Source organism: Anarrhichthys ocellatus, unplaced genomic scaffold (genome assembly GCF_004355925.1).
Source record: "Anarrhichthys ocellatus isolate YVR2014 unplaced genomic scaffold, GSC_Weel_1.0 scaffold8, whole genome shotgun sequence".
Classification (NCBI taxonomy): domain Eukaryota; kingdom Metazoa; phylum Chordata; class Actinopteri; order Perciformes; family Anarhichadidae; genus Anarrhichthys; species Anarrhichthys ocellatus.
In genome coordinates, this window is record NW_022280038.1 from 1,358,587 (window position 1) to 1,375,953 (window position 17,367).

Consider the following 17,367-nt stretch of genomic DNA (forward strand, 5'->3'; position numbering starts at 1 on the left):
TATATATATATATATATATATATATATATATATATATATATATATTACAACTATTGATCTGGTATGGAATAAATGATGTTTACATTAATAGTAAATCTATAATTTATAAACCATATTGCCCCTTTTTTCAGCTTCATACACAACCTGCACACAGTACCTCTCAAGTGTTCAACTGTTTATATATATATATATATAATTTTATATGTTATCATATTCCCCCCATGCACTATACACTTACCTCTGTTTCATAAGTACTGTATGTGTATCAATGTTAAAGTTCAAGATGACTCAAGTATTCAAATTATTCGATCCCTGAGGTGTGCCAGCATGATGGCATGATTCATTATTTTCCCAAAAACAATCAAGAAGCGTGTAACTGAATTACCAGAATTCTTCAGTATTCCAAATATGTCTGCCACCAATAAAACAACTGTATTTGCCTTATTATTATTATTATTATTATTACATTTCTAGTGTTCAGCCATTGATTTTAACGAGGAGTGTTCTAAAACAAATAAAGAAAATGACTCATTATTTGTACATTTTACAGCATATTTTCTCCCCGTGTGATTCCTTAGTTGATTCAGTTTAATGTCATGTAGAGGACCAGACAGAGATGTTTCTGATTTAAGTCATCCATCTAGAGGACAAAGGCGGCATTACAACACAGGTTTACAGGAGAAGTTCCACCTCTCAGAATGGTTAAGAGAGGTCTACAAGTGTCTGGTCTGGTTCACAGAAACGTTGTGGCCCAAGTCATTTCTAACGGGAGGCACACATATTGATTGTGGACGTTTAAAGTGGTGAGGAATGAAAAAACAACATCACGTGACCAAGATGAGGTTAAAATCTAAAACCCATTCCTGCAGCTCGACCTCTTTTTTTTTTTTTTTTCCTCACCTCAGGGTATCCTCCGGCATCGCGCCAATCGATGGCCAGCAGGTGTCCCAGGCCGTGGGGCATGAAGACGGAGCCCAGGTGAACCTTCAACACTTCCTCCAGGCTGCACTTCAGGATGCCGATCTTCACGAGCTCCTCCAGGTGAACCCAGTCAGCCATGCGGTGTTTGTCAGTTCACTTCAACGCGTCAATACTAATCAAATAATCCTCTTACCATGCTTAAAACAACTATGATTAAATCAGTATCATTTATATACAGGGACTCAGTCTTATCCCCAAATCCCTGTGCAGCATATACTGTCATTTATTTATTATATCATCACGAAAAGATGCAAGGTGAAAGTCGACAAGTCAGTAAAACAGGACACTACCTCGGATATCAATTGTAAAGACAGGCGAGCTAATTATCACCCATTAGATCAGCGATCCATTTGTGAAGTTAAAAGGAAAACTCAACGATCTGTGTTTTTCTCCCTTTTGTCCAATAATTACTTGACATCCTACTGACATCCTCTCACAATGTAGGTATTAGACCAGGTTTAGAAGTGTAGTTTACAGAGAAAATTATATTTGCAAGAACCCAACAACTGTAATAAAGAAATGTTTAACTTTACTGAATGATTTATGACACCACAAAGTTGTACAGGAATAGATTATTTAATTCAAAATGTGTTTAAATCTTAGCTGTGTTCAACATTCAGAGGTTTACTGTCTTTCTAAGTGTTTCATCAATTTACCTTTAATTTGACTTTTGATGATAAACAAAGATAATGGAGCTCTGTGATGACACGGTGCTCATCTTTCAGCTCTTAATGTGAACAGGAAGGTAGCTTTGCCTCCACTGATCACTAAGGCCCCGGTAGTACTCATCACACATGGCCTTCAATACAAAAGGCCAAAGCATGATTTGCAACAACGTCTCAAAATTCTTCATCCTTAATGACGTTGCCAGCTGACAGTTGAAAGCCTCACGCAAAACAGATCGGGTGTGACGCCTCCCTCCCTTAGTGTGGAAGTAGTGCTGGAACAGACTGCAGAAGGGAAAAAAGGATTTCAACACTAATTAGATGAGGAACTTTAACTGCCCTCTTCCTGACTCCACGCTTTTGAAGAATTCATTCAGGACTCATTCTTTAATCATCACACGGTCAAGCACATCAAACACTCAGCGTGTGAGTGTTTCATACACTTCAGCGGTGTATGAATGGTTATGTAGAGTCCTGATGCATGGTAGCTGTAACTGTTTTTGACATACTATAGCTTTTTCCCCACATATTATACTTTTCGACATTACACTAATAACTTGGGTTCTTTCAGTGCCAAATTTCATGACAAATGGCAATGACAAAACGTCCTAAAGCAATTCCTCGGAGAAAGCAAAGCATTTATGGATATGTGTTGCATCCAGTTATAATAACCTCAATGCTAAATACTCACATTAAAAAAAACTGATTACATTTCAAGCACAAGCTGAGCCTGCCATCCATCATCAGTGAATGGTTCTCTATGGCCACTAAATCTCACTATAGTTGGAATCAAATTTTGCTAAATTGTGATAACGTGCAGATTTATTATTATTTTAGGCTTGATGTTCTTTGAGAAGAATCCATTTTGAAGACATTCATGAACAGTTTGGAGCACCATGCACACAACACATTATCTTCTCAGCATGTGTTAAAAATGAGAAGTGAATGATTCTGCATTCTAAACACAGATGTGGTGAGAATGAGTCGTTCTTTGTAGAGGTTTGTGTCGTACAAAGCTGGCTGCTGACTGTGGCAGTGTTTGGTAGTGCAGTCCTGCTAGCTCGGCCAGATGCAGAAGACCTATTTCCACATCAGTGAATGATAGAGACTGAATCTCAGTGGGCTGGGTGACCCACTTTTCAGCTCTCCAAGTGTATGAAAGCGTTGCACGTCACACAGCACTCGGCCGTTATCTAGATTGCCTCACGTTTCTGCCATCTTCTCCTGGCAAAAAGGGATAACAGCAAGGCGTGCCAGCCACTGGCATTGTATCATAAAGAGCCCCAAGAATGTAAATATAAAACATGTGTTGTATATCTTTCATTGGCTTTAGTGTTACTATCACAGCCCTGATTAAGAAGCTTTGTTAGTATTGTAGACTGAATTTGAAATTAATATTGACATGCCGCCATTATTGAGATTAAAGAAAGTGGCCTCGACTGCCGGGGGACTTCCTAGGAAATACTGAGCTCCTCTCTCCTTCTGTATGAATTCATGTCCCATTAATGCACATTAATAACTTTGCTTCTTCTCCGGAGTCTTTGTGATTTCTCACCTCGCAGGTTTCCGTGAATCGTGGTTATATCTGGACCGTGGTCCCGCCTGACACCCATATGCTTTGAATGTGTTGTAACTCTGTTACGTTGTTCATTCTGTACGCATGACATCCATCACACATCTGTGCACCCTGGGAGAGGAATCCCTCCTCTGTTGCTCTCCCTCTTTTCTCCCCGCTAAAGGGTTTTTTGGGGGAGTTTTTCCTGTTCCGATGTGAGGGTCCCGGGAGGATGTTGCACGTGCACAGATTGTAAAGCCCTCTGAGGCAGCTTTCAGATGTTGGGCTGTACAAAATTAATTGAATCGTTACTTTTTTTTCCCCAAAATGTTTTATCAAAATGCTGTACTATGACTTTTCTCGATAAGCTTTACTATCACTTTCTTATTAATTTTTCCGATATACTTAACGACCTTTTTCTACATTATATACTATGACTCTTTTTTGACATACATGATCCTTTTTAGGATGTACTATACTGTCTTTTAAACTGTTTTCAAAATACTATACTTGTATATTATTATATTTCATTCTATCATCTGAATTTTTACAACATTACACTACTGACTTTTTTTTACTATGACCTTTTTATTACAAAAAATAAACAAAAGTCTTTTGCGAACAGTTGACCATTAAAATGTTTATTGATATGAATTTTTGTGAATAAATGTTTACAAAGAGGAACGACTTCAAAATGAAAGTCATTCTTCCAAGAGCCACGATTACCACACATTTTGATTGTGTGTCATACATGCGTTATATAAAAGTGTTATATAAAAGTGAGAAATAAGAGTGAGCAAAAACTTAAGTTTCACTGAAGAATATTATTGTATATCTGTAGCAATTACGCGGCCGCGACCCGACCCCGGATAAGCGGTGGAAAATGGATGGATGGATGTAGCAATTAATGCCATCGCAGTGTGCAGCTCTTTATACTGAGACGTCCTTCAGAGATTCTCACTGGTGACGACGGGGCTGAAGGGTTTTCCAGAGTCGGCCATGAAAGCCTCGATCTCCTCCACGGTGCGAGGGACGCAGGTCAGCAGCTCGATACCATCAGCTGTCACGGCAATGTCGTCTTCAATGCGAACCTGCCCGCAGTAGTGACAGACGTCAGTCAAACAGACCAATTAAAAGGACACAAAATTTGGTCAATGCAAAAAAGTAAATGCGTATAATAATTTGTATTTGTGCTGGATCGGTCACCTAATAATCTGCATTCAGGGAGAAGTTTTTAATTTAACACTTTCATTTCCTTGAACACCACAGTTAAGTGTGAATTCACTACTACAGGAATACTCAACCTTTTTCCTTTTCATAACAGATTATCATCCTTATATCGTTTATGATAATTCACCAATTTAGTGCCGGAGATCAGATACAGTAAGTCCAACAGTTCAAGACCAGAGCAGTCTGACAAAGCCCCCGTTTTATTTGGTCTAAACTACTTATTTAAAATTACAAAACCTCAACTTCCATGCTGTAATACATTGCATTTTCTTTGCATAACTTCCATGTTTAAAAGGAACAATACTCCATCTTTATAGCTCCTAGCGTCACAGTTGTACACAAAACATGGAAGAATAGCAATGATGTCATTCTGTGGACTAAGTATCAAGCTTTCTATTACCCTTCTTGTGAATCCATTCCAACAAACACAACAAAATAAAACCGTAAGCACACTGACCCCGCCAAAGCCTCTAAAGCGAGCCAGCACTTGGTTGTTGAGGAAGCAGCTCTGGGTGGGGTTGGCCAGGGCCTGGTCCAGCAGGTGGTTGATGAAGTATATGCCGGGCTCCACGGTGAGGACCATCCTCTCCTGCACCAGACGGCCCATCCGAAGACTCCTCAGTCCAGGCTCGTCAACACGCTCGACCCCCTGGACAACAGTACAGTTTATTAAAACCTCAGCTACACAATCAAAAATGTTCTACTTTTGATAATAATATTAAGTTTGTAATGATTATTTTGGATGAATTACACTGTAGGATACTTGCAGCCCAGATGCTGCTGGAAACATTTTTCAAGTGGGAATCGGATCATCAAATTGTAAGCTGTCAAAGTTTCTCTGGCAGCCTACAATTAAGAATTGTATTTGACTGTTTCAGCCTTTGAGTCCACCGCTCATTCTGGTTCAGACTGTGATTAGAGATCAATGAAGTCAGATAATTAAGGTCTTCCTGAAACTAGCCAACAGTATAGTCTCATGCGTCTGCGGACTGACTGAGCACTGTTTTCATACTCCGCGAGCTCTGCTTCACAGTGTACTTCCCACACTGACACCTTCTGCTGCTGAACACTCAGCAGTTCCACTTCTGTATTCAGTTTTGAGAAGCGCATAACTGTACAAAATCCTCCACCACAACCTCAAATTGTCAGAGTTCAAACAACATCTACCCTTCCCTCACCCTGAACCTGTTCCACTTCTGCACCGAGGGGTCTCTTAATTATTGATGACACATCAATACTGGAGGAACAGGAATGCGTTTTCTTCTTCTATACTTCTTTAAGCCTTCTATACTCACCTCAGGGTATCCTCCCACGTCGTGGACATCGATGCCCAGCAGGTGTCCCAGGCCGTGGGGCATGAAGACGGAACCCAGGTGAACCTTCAACATGTCCTCCACGCTGCCAATCAGGATGCCGATCTTCACGAGCTCCTCCAGGTGGATCCGGTCGGCCATGCGGTGCATGTCGGTCCACTTCACACCTTCAACACAAGCAGCTTTGTTAATGAGGAACAGAAGTTTCTGTGAACCAAACTTTAATTTCAAAGTGAATGTGAGGAATTTTTTAACTGGTTATGAAACCGTCTTAATCTAATACTGATGCCTCTAGATGACCTACATAAGTAAACGAGAGCGTCAGCGAGGACCGTCTATTTATAGAAAACCATTTCATCCACAGGGACCGCCAAAATCAAGACCAGGTTTGCATTTTACTTGCAGGGTTTTCAAAGAAATACTAAGAGCTCAGCATCTGTAATTAAAATGTTCAGTTGTACTGAAAAACATCAACAAAATAAGATGCCTTTAAAATGCAACAAAACAACTATCAGTTTACTCTCTGCTGGTCATGCTTCTTTGAGGGCAGACGATCACATTTGAAGTACTTTTCCTCGCTTTACTTTTTGTCAGTAAAGTGCGCTCAATAGCTAAACTGACTAAAAGATGACAACCTGGTTTGATGGCAGCCATGACAGTTCGGGAGGCTTTGAGGACAGCCTCGTAGATGGCCCTCTGGTCTGGAGTGAACTTGCCGTTGGCTGGGAAGGAGCATGTGATGTCTGAGGAGTAGCAGTAGTACTCTCCACCCATGTCGAACAGACTGCAGGGGACAAGATTTCAAAACTGTTTCAGCCAAAGTGTTTCTATATCTCTCTCTCATTCATATTCACACACATATACATACATACACACTTTTGTTAGAGTGTGTGAGTGAGTTTTAGGAGGCGTTTGCATTTAAAAACTGTTGAAAGCTACTCACCACATGTCACCGCCCACAATTGTCTTTTCATTCGGAGCACCGGCATGACCGTAGTGGAGAATGGAGGAATTCTTGCCCCTGTTAAAAAATAAACACACTGTGAATTGAAAAGACATATAAATAGAATTCTAATCTTTCAACTTCTTTAACCCTTTTGAATAGAAAGCCCAGACACAGTGCCTCTGTGTAGAATCACTGTCATCAGGTCCTTGAAAAGGGAAATAGCTTGCATCCATTAATCCCTGTGGAGTACTCGTTGCACATGCTCTTTAAGGCAAAAGGCCAAACATGATTAGCAAAAGTGTCTCAAAATGATTCATCCACAATGATGCAGCTAGCTGACAGTAATCCTGAGGAAGTCCAGCTTCCTCTGCATTCTTAACTCGGCTTTGAATAACACATGACGTTTACATGCATCTTTGCAGGAGCATCATTTCAGCTTCAGTTAGATGTTTAACAGCAAAACAATCAACCATTGCCTTACGTTCCACAGATACAGGTGTATGAGGTGTGACGCATCCCTCCCTTAGTGTAGCAGTAGTGCTGGAAGAGGCTGCAAAACAACAAAAAGAAGCAGTCTGTCAGAGAACAACCCCTGTGAGAATAAAGGAGCTAAATATCAGCACAGCAGAGATGGGTGGAAGGACTTTGACTGCCCTCTGCCTGACTGCATGCCTTTTAAAAATTCATTCAGCGCCTGTTCTTTAATCATCACGTGTCCAAGCACATCAAACATCTTTATGGATCTGGACAGCATCGCACAGCCGAGTACGATGTAGAGTCCAGGGTTCCTGCTGCTCCTTACACAGCAAAGGCAGAATAACCATCAGGACGCCACATTATTAAAAGAAAACAACTAAAGATGATTAAAATATTATATTTAACAAAACATTTATTTTCTTTTGCTCCCAGCTTGCCGTCAAGTCAAACTATTTGTATGGCACTTTATTCTTTTTTTAAAGACGCAGTTGATCATAAGCTGCACATAATATAGTTGGTAATGGAACTGCAGCACAACAGATGACGAGTCCTGAAACACACAGGAAGCAATCGGAGGGCGGCTTAGACACTTGGATCCTGTTCTCATTTTCCAGTGAGAAGACGAGAAACTGCATCAAATTTGAAAAAGCTGTGAAAATCAGCCCAAGGTTCTGAACAAAATGATTGATTGTGAGAAGCTAAAAAGGCCAACAACACGAACAGAGAGCTCCACGTACCTCTCCATCTCATATTCTTTGTGTCCAGGTTTCACACTCTTCATGATCTACAGAGAAACAGTGGGTTATATTATTATTTATTTATTTTTTTAAATAGATATATCTCCACTATGGACTGTTAAAATACAGCAAAATAGCAGCCAGAAGTTGGTGAAAACATTTTTCCTACTGTACGACTTTATGAGCTTTTCTTGCCAGTTTCCTTTTTCCCCTCATTTGTTTATAAGATGCTTTAGAATGAATTGTGGATAATTTTCTCAAGCATAGTCTGCAAGATTTACAAACAAAATCGACATAAAGAGTCAGTGCCCCTCTTGCTGATTTGGGAGAGCATTTCCTGTTTTTTTGTTTACCCGCGCACCCACAGGGAGCTAGAGGTGGCTCTGGGCAAAAACATAGCGCTGAAAACGTCCAACGATTGCACTCGTAACTACAGGAGTAAAACAAGATCCAACGCCGATGGTGACGGACTTCAGAGGACAGATAGCACTGAGAGGTTAACTGCTCCTCCGGCCCCCGCAGAGGTTATTCATGGTGTTAAGAGTGAAATCCTGTGCAGAAGTAAGATATCGCTTTAATGTTACAGCTTATTGGTCAAAGGCCATCTCTGTTAACTGCTGGCCCCCGAGCTGCTGGATGAAGTCAGAATCGATAGCATTTAAACAGCGTACAGCCCGAGAGGACCCGGAATCCTTTGGGCCAGTTTTAAACTAAATCAGCTGCTTGATACTTCCATACTTTGGCCATTTCATTTCATACTCTGAACATTTATATTGTTTCTGCTCCTTTCTGTTATCGTTTGATAATTTAAAAGGCATAGACCATTTGAGCAGATTGCTCCTTCTACCCGAGGAGGATCTTACCAATTTATGGGCGTCACTGGAGATCCTGTTGGTGTAGCGCAGGACCTCCAGCTCCATATCCGTCTTCACCAGACGGCTGCGGACACAAACAGAAAGAAGAAGCGAGTGAGCAGCTCCGGTCCATACACAGCCAGTTTATCCAATGTCCAGCCACAGAACATCCATAATTCACCTTTCACATGGGCTTTTCCTTTAATTCACCTTTCTAATATAAGAACTGATGTAGAGGACGAATGTCTAGCAGCGGGTCCTCCATCTTTCCCGGGAACATTGTATATAAATGAAACCCGTCGGGAATCTCCTATAATCTACTGCTACAGGGCTGAACACGTCTTAAAGCACAATAAAACGTAATGCAGTGTTTGATTTGAATCTAAGCTGAGAGACAATGTTAGAACTGAAGCTCTCTCGCCTGCTGATCTCACCATTTCTCATTCATCTTTGCTAGGAAAGCAGTAGCCGCACCTTGGGAGGCTTGATACAATAGTATGAAGGATTTCTACAATAACAGAAACAAGGCAGTGGTAACCACTAGTAACACAAATGAAAGTAAAAAAACAGCCCATTCTAAAGAGAGCCATGTGAGCTCCGTGCAGTGGAGGTTCAATCAACTCCCTCTCCCCAGGAGGTGTGCCTGAGAAGCATTCCTCCTTATTTCAGAAAATGTCAATTCATCTGGAGAGCACAAATTCTAATGCCAAGGACAACCAGGAGAGCACGAAGTCCATTACATCTGTGCAGACTGGCTTCTCACTCGGCGAGGAAAGAAAAAAGAAAAACAAGCCAAAGAAAAGCTCCCGTTTGTGATTGCAGACACACAATTACCCCAGTGGTCAGAATATTTAGGTAATGAAGGGAGCGAAGACAGGAAGTCTTCATTCTCATCTTGAGTGGGCTTTCTGAATAACACAAAACATATTTTAATTACTTACCATTCCACAATGACTGGGTGTAAAAGAGTGTTGTTCACTTGGAAACTGAAAAAAATAAATAAAAAGGGAACAAGAAACATTAAATGAGTCTTTGGACAACATTCTGCCTTTATTCCTCAAAGACTGAATGTCTGATATTTCCTGCGGCTCCATTTTTCTCCATCGCTTCCTCTTTTCCCATGTTGTACAAAAAACAAAAACTTCATTTACCTAACCCAACATCACCAAACTTGACCTGTGATCTCTCTAAATCTGCATCACATCAATAAACATTTTCATGTACTTGCAAATCAAATGCAATTTTATTCAAATGTATGTATTAGGTTTGAAATAACTTTACAGCACAACACTGATTTTTCAAAGCAGTTAAGGTCAGAGTGTGGAGAAACACAGAACCCAGACGAGTGCTGAGAACAACAGTAAGATTGCAATTAACTGACAACTAACGAGCAAAAGCAAGATTCTTTGCTTCATTAAATTATATTTAGAATCTGGTTATTCAGAAACTATCAGTATGCATGAGAGTCTGTTGTGTCCTTGGTTATAAAAGAAAACAATAACCTCCCTAAACAAAAGTATAATTATGTTAATGCAAAATGGCGCTAATTAAACATACCGACTAATCCCTTCAAAGGAGGCTTCGCGGCAGATGCTCCCACTGTCTGTGTTCTGACCGCGCTGCGAGGGGAAAAACACACACAAACAAGTGAAATCTCCACCAAGTGCATTCAAATGTCAATACGAAACACAACACTGGTTCATATCCAGGCTGATGATCCATCCCGTCATGGCTGACGGATCATCTGGTGAAAGCATTTATTCTCAGACTGTCATTCAGCGGTTGATGAATATAATAATCAGGTTTTTGAACGTTGACAATGTGTGGTCAGGCGAGAAAGAGGGAGGCAGAGCTGACTGAACCTCTTAACACTCTGAACCCCAATTTTGGGCGTTTTTTGCTCCCGTCACATTGAACTCTCTGTGGCCTTGATTTTCACTGCAATATGCAAAGTCCTGCATCTTTATGGAAACGGCACAATCATGGCTAGAAGTAGAGATAACACAAACATGTCTTTTGTGCAGTATAACAACGCTACTATGCCATAACTCATAAAAAAGAAAAAAACATGCAAATTGAGTTTATTTGATAACTTATTCTACACTGGAATCTATACATCCAACAATTTTTCCAAGTGATTGTGAGGACTGCAGGTTTTTTGGGGTGGAATTTGAAATGAGACATGTAGAATAAAATGTTTTTGATGAAATATTGATGTGTGACGTGTTCAAGGACCGTCGGAAAGATGAAAATCTCCCGATGATGGCGGTTTTTACAGCTTCTGGCTGCGATAAACAGTTTTGGCGACTGCTTTTCAATCCCGCTGGCATTTTTCGGGGGTTTTAGAGGGCTAAAGACCACCATCCTTGAGTCGGTTCAGTTAAATTCTCCCACAAGACACTTGAAGAATTGGTCCTGTGATCAGTCATAAAATAAAACTATGCATCACTAGCTGTAATCAGGTAGGAGTGAGTGATGCACAGTCCAACCACACCCTATAATACAGAGAGACCATCGGCATACCAGTGTCAGGAGCAGTGCTGGCCTCAGGTTGGACAGGACATCAGCAATCTAGAAGGAAGCAGACAGGGATTAATGAGGAGACCGAGACGCACAGCGGGGAAGCAGAGACGCCTTCTGCTCTCGCTCTGCAGAATAAAGGTCACTCTGGCAGACGCCGTGTCTACGTGGTCCCTCTGCTACTCAGCAGCACACTGAATGACAAACCACAAGCTAATTTAGAACTCCGCTGCCAACAGCCTAAATGTCAGAGAACAGATCCCTGACTCGGCGCTCAGAGACACTGGTGATATTTGAGTATTGGTATTATTATTATTATTATTATTATTATTATTATTATTATTATTATTATTATTATTGATGCCACTAAAATTGACTTCACAACACATTCACTGCAGAAAAAGCCGTCCCGTACACATCAAATTTAAATTGCAGCTTAATTTTAAGACATCGGATTAATTGCTCTTATGCTTAAGAGTTTTAAATGCCGTTGTGGGTGTATCACTCAGTTTAACAGTGATCCAATTACTCAATGACTAGCTGCAACAAAACATAAATAAGAAGAGGTTGATACACGCGTGTGTGGAAAAACACCTTCCATGTGCGAGTGTTTGAAACACAGAAAACTGCTCAAATATTCATGAACTTGCTCCGATAAAAAACGAAATACTGTTCTCTTTCAGGTCCTTTGGTAGGCAGCATTCCCAACTGAACGCTAGACACCAGCAACTGAGTCAAACAAACGAAGAGGCGTCATTATGTGATTTAGTGTTGTTTTCATCATATCCTGCAGTGTTGAGCTGCTACTGCTTCATGGAAGAATTGGCTGTTGATTGGAGTGATAATTAGCACATCTTAACCTGTGAATTATTAGGACATCTAATCTCATTTACACACAGAGTGATTTGTTGGCCAGTGAAAGCCGTTATTTTAAAGTCAGACTATATCATTTTTGATTTGTCAACACGCACACCTCCAAAATAACTCTGGAGCCATCAACCGTCCAATTTAGCACCCCTGGGAATCTGCTGTCAACACCGATATACAGAACACAAACATTCCCCCAAAGTTATAGTCCGTCTGAGCAGGAATGTATTTTGTAGACGAGATAAAATGAAGAGGCTGGATCTGCGGGTAACAGATTTAAAATAAAATTCAAAAATAAAACACCAAAGTTCTCCGGGGACTTCCATGAAAAGTTTGGTGGTTGATGTCCGTCAGAGTATGGCCACTGGTGAATTGTTGAACAAAAATAACGTCTCAGCGTAATACTCTGTAAACCCAAATACCGGCAACATTTTGTCTGATGTCATGGACTGCACCCTCTGCACTAACAATGGAGGCAATGACACCTTCTCCTGTGCAAACCGAATAGTGTCCCCGCTATCTGGAGCCACCGATATCTCTGCATAGAGGTTCAAATAGAAGAATGATGACTTTCACCTTTTAAAAAACAGTCTACGGAGGCACTAAAGTCCTTTGCTGCAACTTCATGGAAGGTGACTGAACACCAAGGTTCAGTTACTGCACGGGGGAAAAGGACAAGGACACACAGACACACAGACTTACATCACAGGCGTAGTGCACCTCATCCACGGCATACTTCTCCTTGAAGTGCTCTTTCGGAAAGATCCTGTCAACAGATGCAAAACACAAATCTAGTAAAAAGAAAACTTGCACTCATTAGGTATTTTTAGGAACCAATCTCTAAAAACAGACACTAGCAGAACTGAAGGATTCAAGTCTAAAATGGCTCTTACAAATACAAATATAATACGTTTATTCTGGGTGCACACAACTTTGTCAACCCTTTCCTCAAGTTACAGCTCACGGCCATGATGATTGTTGGCCGTGTGCGCCGCTCTTTGAAGATTAGTGCGACTCACTCTCCCATCCAAGTGGCATAGCTTTCAGGCAGTTTGGGAACAAAAAGGACGGATTTCCCAGAGTCCACATCAATGGCTCCGTAGCAGCCGGCCTCGGTTATTCCGAAAGCCCAGTGGAAGAAAGACTCCTGCAGAAGTGAAAGAATCAGCCGGAGCATTAGTGCGGGAGATTATAAACAGTCCGCCAGAACAGAAAGTTACTTCCGGTCAGATGATGACAAAAGTAGAAATGAGATGCTGTCCTTAGGAGCCGGTTCACAGAGGTGAATGCTCAAACAAAACTCTGTGTGCCCTTTGATGTTTTTGTTCAAAACCAATTACAGTCACAAGCTTAGATGGGAGGGTGGGGGCGCAAGCAGGGCGCGCAGTGTGCCCTTTGATGTTTCTCTGCAGAGTGGCTGGCCCACATATTTTTGACAGAGTGAAGAGATTAACGCACCGCCGTACATGCTAAGAACCGGACTTCACTTGAGGAAAAGCCAGGAGAGGTTCTGGTGGCGCCCTGATGGAATCTCTTTAGGGATTTGGCACAACCAGCGGAGAGGTGACTGACACAGGAAGTGCTGGAGGGACTTAAACTCACTGCTTGCTTGGGGATCATAGATAGATGGACGGATAAATATATGCAAGACCTTGCCCCCCCCCCCCCCAGCCTAAGTTTTTGGACTTATCCCAGAGTCAACTAACCTGTCTGAAAAGGAGGTCCGTGTCCGTGCAGTGCCTCTGCTTCTGCTCCCCTCCCTGCAGCAGAACCAGTGACTGCGGCACCACTCCGTCTTTGCCTTTCAGCCCTTCGCACAGTCGGCGGCGGTTCTCTGCGAACAGAGCAGCGGACACCCTCAGGGTGTCGTTCCCCAGCCAGTAGACGGGTCTGGAAGGGAGACAGAAGATGAGACGGCGTACTGGTCGGAAAGACAACTGAAGGACTCTGGGTCAAGATTAGAGTTGACTGGTCACAAACTGCACAAGCCTAAAATAACACAACGCTGATATTAAATGCCATTTCCATAATTCAATTACCCGAACCTCTCTCTGTAAATTGATAGTCAAAGCTTTGAATTCTGTGGGCAAATTCAGGAAAATCATTTTTTGATCTGCTGAGCAAGGAGAGGGGACCGGTTCTGTTTTAAGTTCTCTCTGGAGGTAAATCCTCGGGATACGGTCAGTACGTTTCAGCCTGAAGAGGTGGGTGAACCGCGGCGCAACCCGTCTTCAAACAGTAAAGATATGGATACAGACTGAGAGACGCATCCTTGTCACCGATAGGCCTTGGTTATCAATCTTGTTCTTTGGCCCACGGCTTTGCTGATAAGATAACAAAACATGACATGACATATCTGATGCAGCCTGGACTATACCAAAGGTTAATCCATAACCTCATAGCATTTTATGGTTCAAGGATTTCTGTATCATTCGCTGCTGGCTGGCTGAGTTCACAGGTGTACCTGTGACTCTGTGAGGATAGATCGTCCCCAGCGAGGTGGCAAATTATGTTTTTATTGGAGGAAGTACACACAATTGTGTACTACACTGCAATCCAAACACCCTGCAGGGCAATAGCTCAGGGATAAAAAAATAAATAAATACATATACACCTTTTAAAATGTATTATGTACTTGTTTTTTTAGGATTGTGTCAGTTAAATACTCAATAAAACTAAGTTTCTGGCGTTGTATTGTGTTACACAATATCATAAGGGGCGTCTGATGTTTGATCCAACCTCTGGCAGAGATCACCGTGTGATTGCAGACGACTTTCCGATTACCACAGCAGATAGCTGGTGCGTTTTCATCAAATGATCACACCAAGCCTGCGTGGGTTGTGTCGTGATCACGAGAAAATGAAGCTTGTTAATTATTTTATGATTGCAACATCAGCAGTTATCGCATGTTCCCAAAACACAATTATACTGCTGGCTTTCCATGATCTTGCAAATCAGAGCTTTCAATACACATTCACCACAGGTTGGGCAGATACTGTATACATGCATGTAAACTGCAACATTACCATACACCTATAATACTGTTAAAAAAAAAAAAAAAATTAGATAGATAGATAGATATATATTGTGTTATGTAGGTCCCCTACATCCTCGATTATTTCATAACACTTTGGTTATCTTCCCAATTGGATACTGCACTTTTTAAAACACAAAACAGCTGTATCACATACATGCAGTAACCACAATGCATCTCCCAAAGGACTGGGGACATATTGGATACTTTCACCTCTCAGGCCTCTGAAAACCCTTTGAACAAAGTTCGGAAGCTTTACTGTAGAAAATAACTGTGGGGTTTCAAAGCAGCTGTGAGCATGCTTAGTTCAGTTTTAAACATTCACGATTTGGAAGTAAGCTAAATCTATGAGCAGATTAAACGTATTACTGAACGCAGCTCCAGTATTTTTAGTTTAAGACACTAAAGTCAAGAGTTTTCTTTAAGATATAAAAGTGCATGCAATTTGGCCAGTTGAGAAAATGTCTTGTTTTCACAGAGACTGTTAAGGATGCAACATATCTCCTCAAATGTCCATAGTGCAGAAAGTCCACTAACGCTACATCATTACGAAACAGAAACTAACATGTTTGTTACGCAGGTTGACAGAGACAGTGTAGTAACGGCACACCTCGGCCTCGCAGCTGTATTATCAGACGGGCTCACGAGCTTTTCCTGTTACGGTGGACTGAGAGTAGAAGCTACCAAGACTCTCTTAATGATAGGAACTAACATAAATACATGTTCTGGTCAGCGAAAAAGCTGCCAGAAATCAGAAAACTCAACTTACTTTGGTGCTGCAGCCATATTGATGTGCTGGTCTTCAGACTGTCACGTGAGCTTTGTAGGGCTCTGCCTCGCGTATCAGCTGACGTGGCATTGTGCTGCGTTCAAGTCTCTCGGAGAAAAAGAGCTTCAACAGGCAGGAAGGTTGAGAGGCTCATGTGGTGTTATTTTTCCATCTACGACTGTCGTTTACAACGTGCTGCCGTCAGCACGAGAAAAACACCGTCGACTGAATTAAAAGCCGTCAAATGAAAAGCTAAAAAGAAGAGGCAGTCCAAACGATGCAGAAATAAGTGCTGCTAATGAAAACAATGGCGGAAATTCTTCACCCCCTAAATGTCACACCATTGCAAGCACTGCAGTTGCCAAAAAATTACAAAACTGCTGGTATTTTACGACCTTACAATATGCAATATAACACAATATCCTGCAATACAATAGGGAGCAGCAAGAACACAAACAAGTGCAGATAATAACTCAGAGGCCACATGCAAAATGTTTTGGACACATTTTTCAGTTTATTATGGCTACAGTTGCAGCGCATTGGTGAGCTATGAAGTTAAGTCCACTGGGGGCTAAAAGGCCTCAACATGTAAACACTGTTGCAATGAGATGTTAATTAGATGAAGGTAAAAAAACAACAATGTTTGAAATGTTTATTTTTTTAAGGGCTATTATATACAGTTATGCAGATATCATCCATGTTTCAGCTCCCTGTCTATTCCTTATCATTGAGCTATAGCCTACAATCGTTATTTGTTTCTAACTCAAAAGGGGAATAGCACAAGACACAAGACTTTGTAGAGTCACTCAGGAGATCTGCTTTCGGTTCTTTTTTTTTTGGTCATGTGCTGAGGAAGTGAAAGGATCCATGTTCATGAATATAAACGAGCCCACACTAATAACACTAGATGCTCTATAATCACCAGGGGAAACTATCTGTTTACACTCACGTGCATCGGCGCAAGATGTTATCAACTAATTATTTATCCATACATTTTTTTCTTGCCCTCGTCATCAAACTAGTGGACTCAGAAATTAGTAATTTTCAGTCTATCAAGTATCCAAGGGTCAGGAAACCCACTAAACACATAGGGAAGGCTTTAATTTAGTTATTAAAAATGAGACAACAAAAGTATATTTGTTTTTCTGAATAACGTCTGGCTACAACATGCCCCTTGAACTTTAAGTAGATACTTGCAGTTGCATATAAATAATTTCCATTCCAGCCACTATGGCAGAGAAACTCAGTTATGGGATCCTGTCCATATTAAAACCTTAATATTCTGAAAACCATGTGAGACCATCAGAGGCACACATCAAAATAAAAACAGTGTACAGTATACTGCCTCCTTTGATTTGATTCAGTTATGGTGCTTTTACAGTAAAAACAGTAGGGGGAGATGCAACTCTCTTTTGTCAC

At 41.2% G+C, this 17,367-nt stretch overlaps 1 protein-coding gene across 1 annotated transcript; it reads right to left on the bottom strand.

The window, feature by feature from the left end:
- Positions 1–3,821: 3,821 nt before the first annotated feature.
- On the bottom strand, positions 3,822–16,039 carry pepd (peptidase D). The gene is made up of 15 exons (XM_031848750.1): positions 15,949–16,039; positions 13,852–14,035; positions 13,165–13,292; positions 12,848–12,911; positions 11,282–11,329; positions 10,316–10,377; positions 9,700–9,744; positions 8,768–8,843; positions 7,905–7,951; positions 7,172–7,240; positions 6,688–6,765; positions 6,380–6,528; positions 5,727–5,911; positions 4,889–5,080; positions 3,822–4,292 (listed from the first exon to the last, which is right to left on the bottom strand). Exons 1-15 carry the CDS (start codon positions 15,963–15,965, stop codon positions 4,149–4,151), a joined length of 1,488 nt encoding a protein of 495 aa, XP_031704610.1. The 5' UTR covers positions 15,966–16,039; the 3' UTR covers positions 3,822–4,148.
- Positions 16,040–17,367: the final 1,328 nt, after the last annotated feature.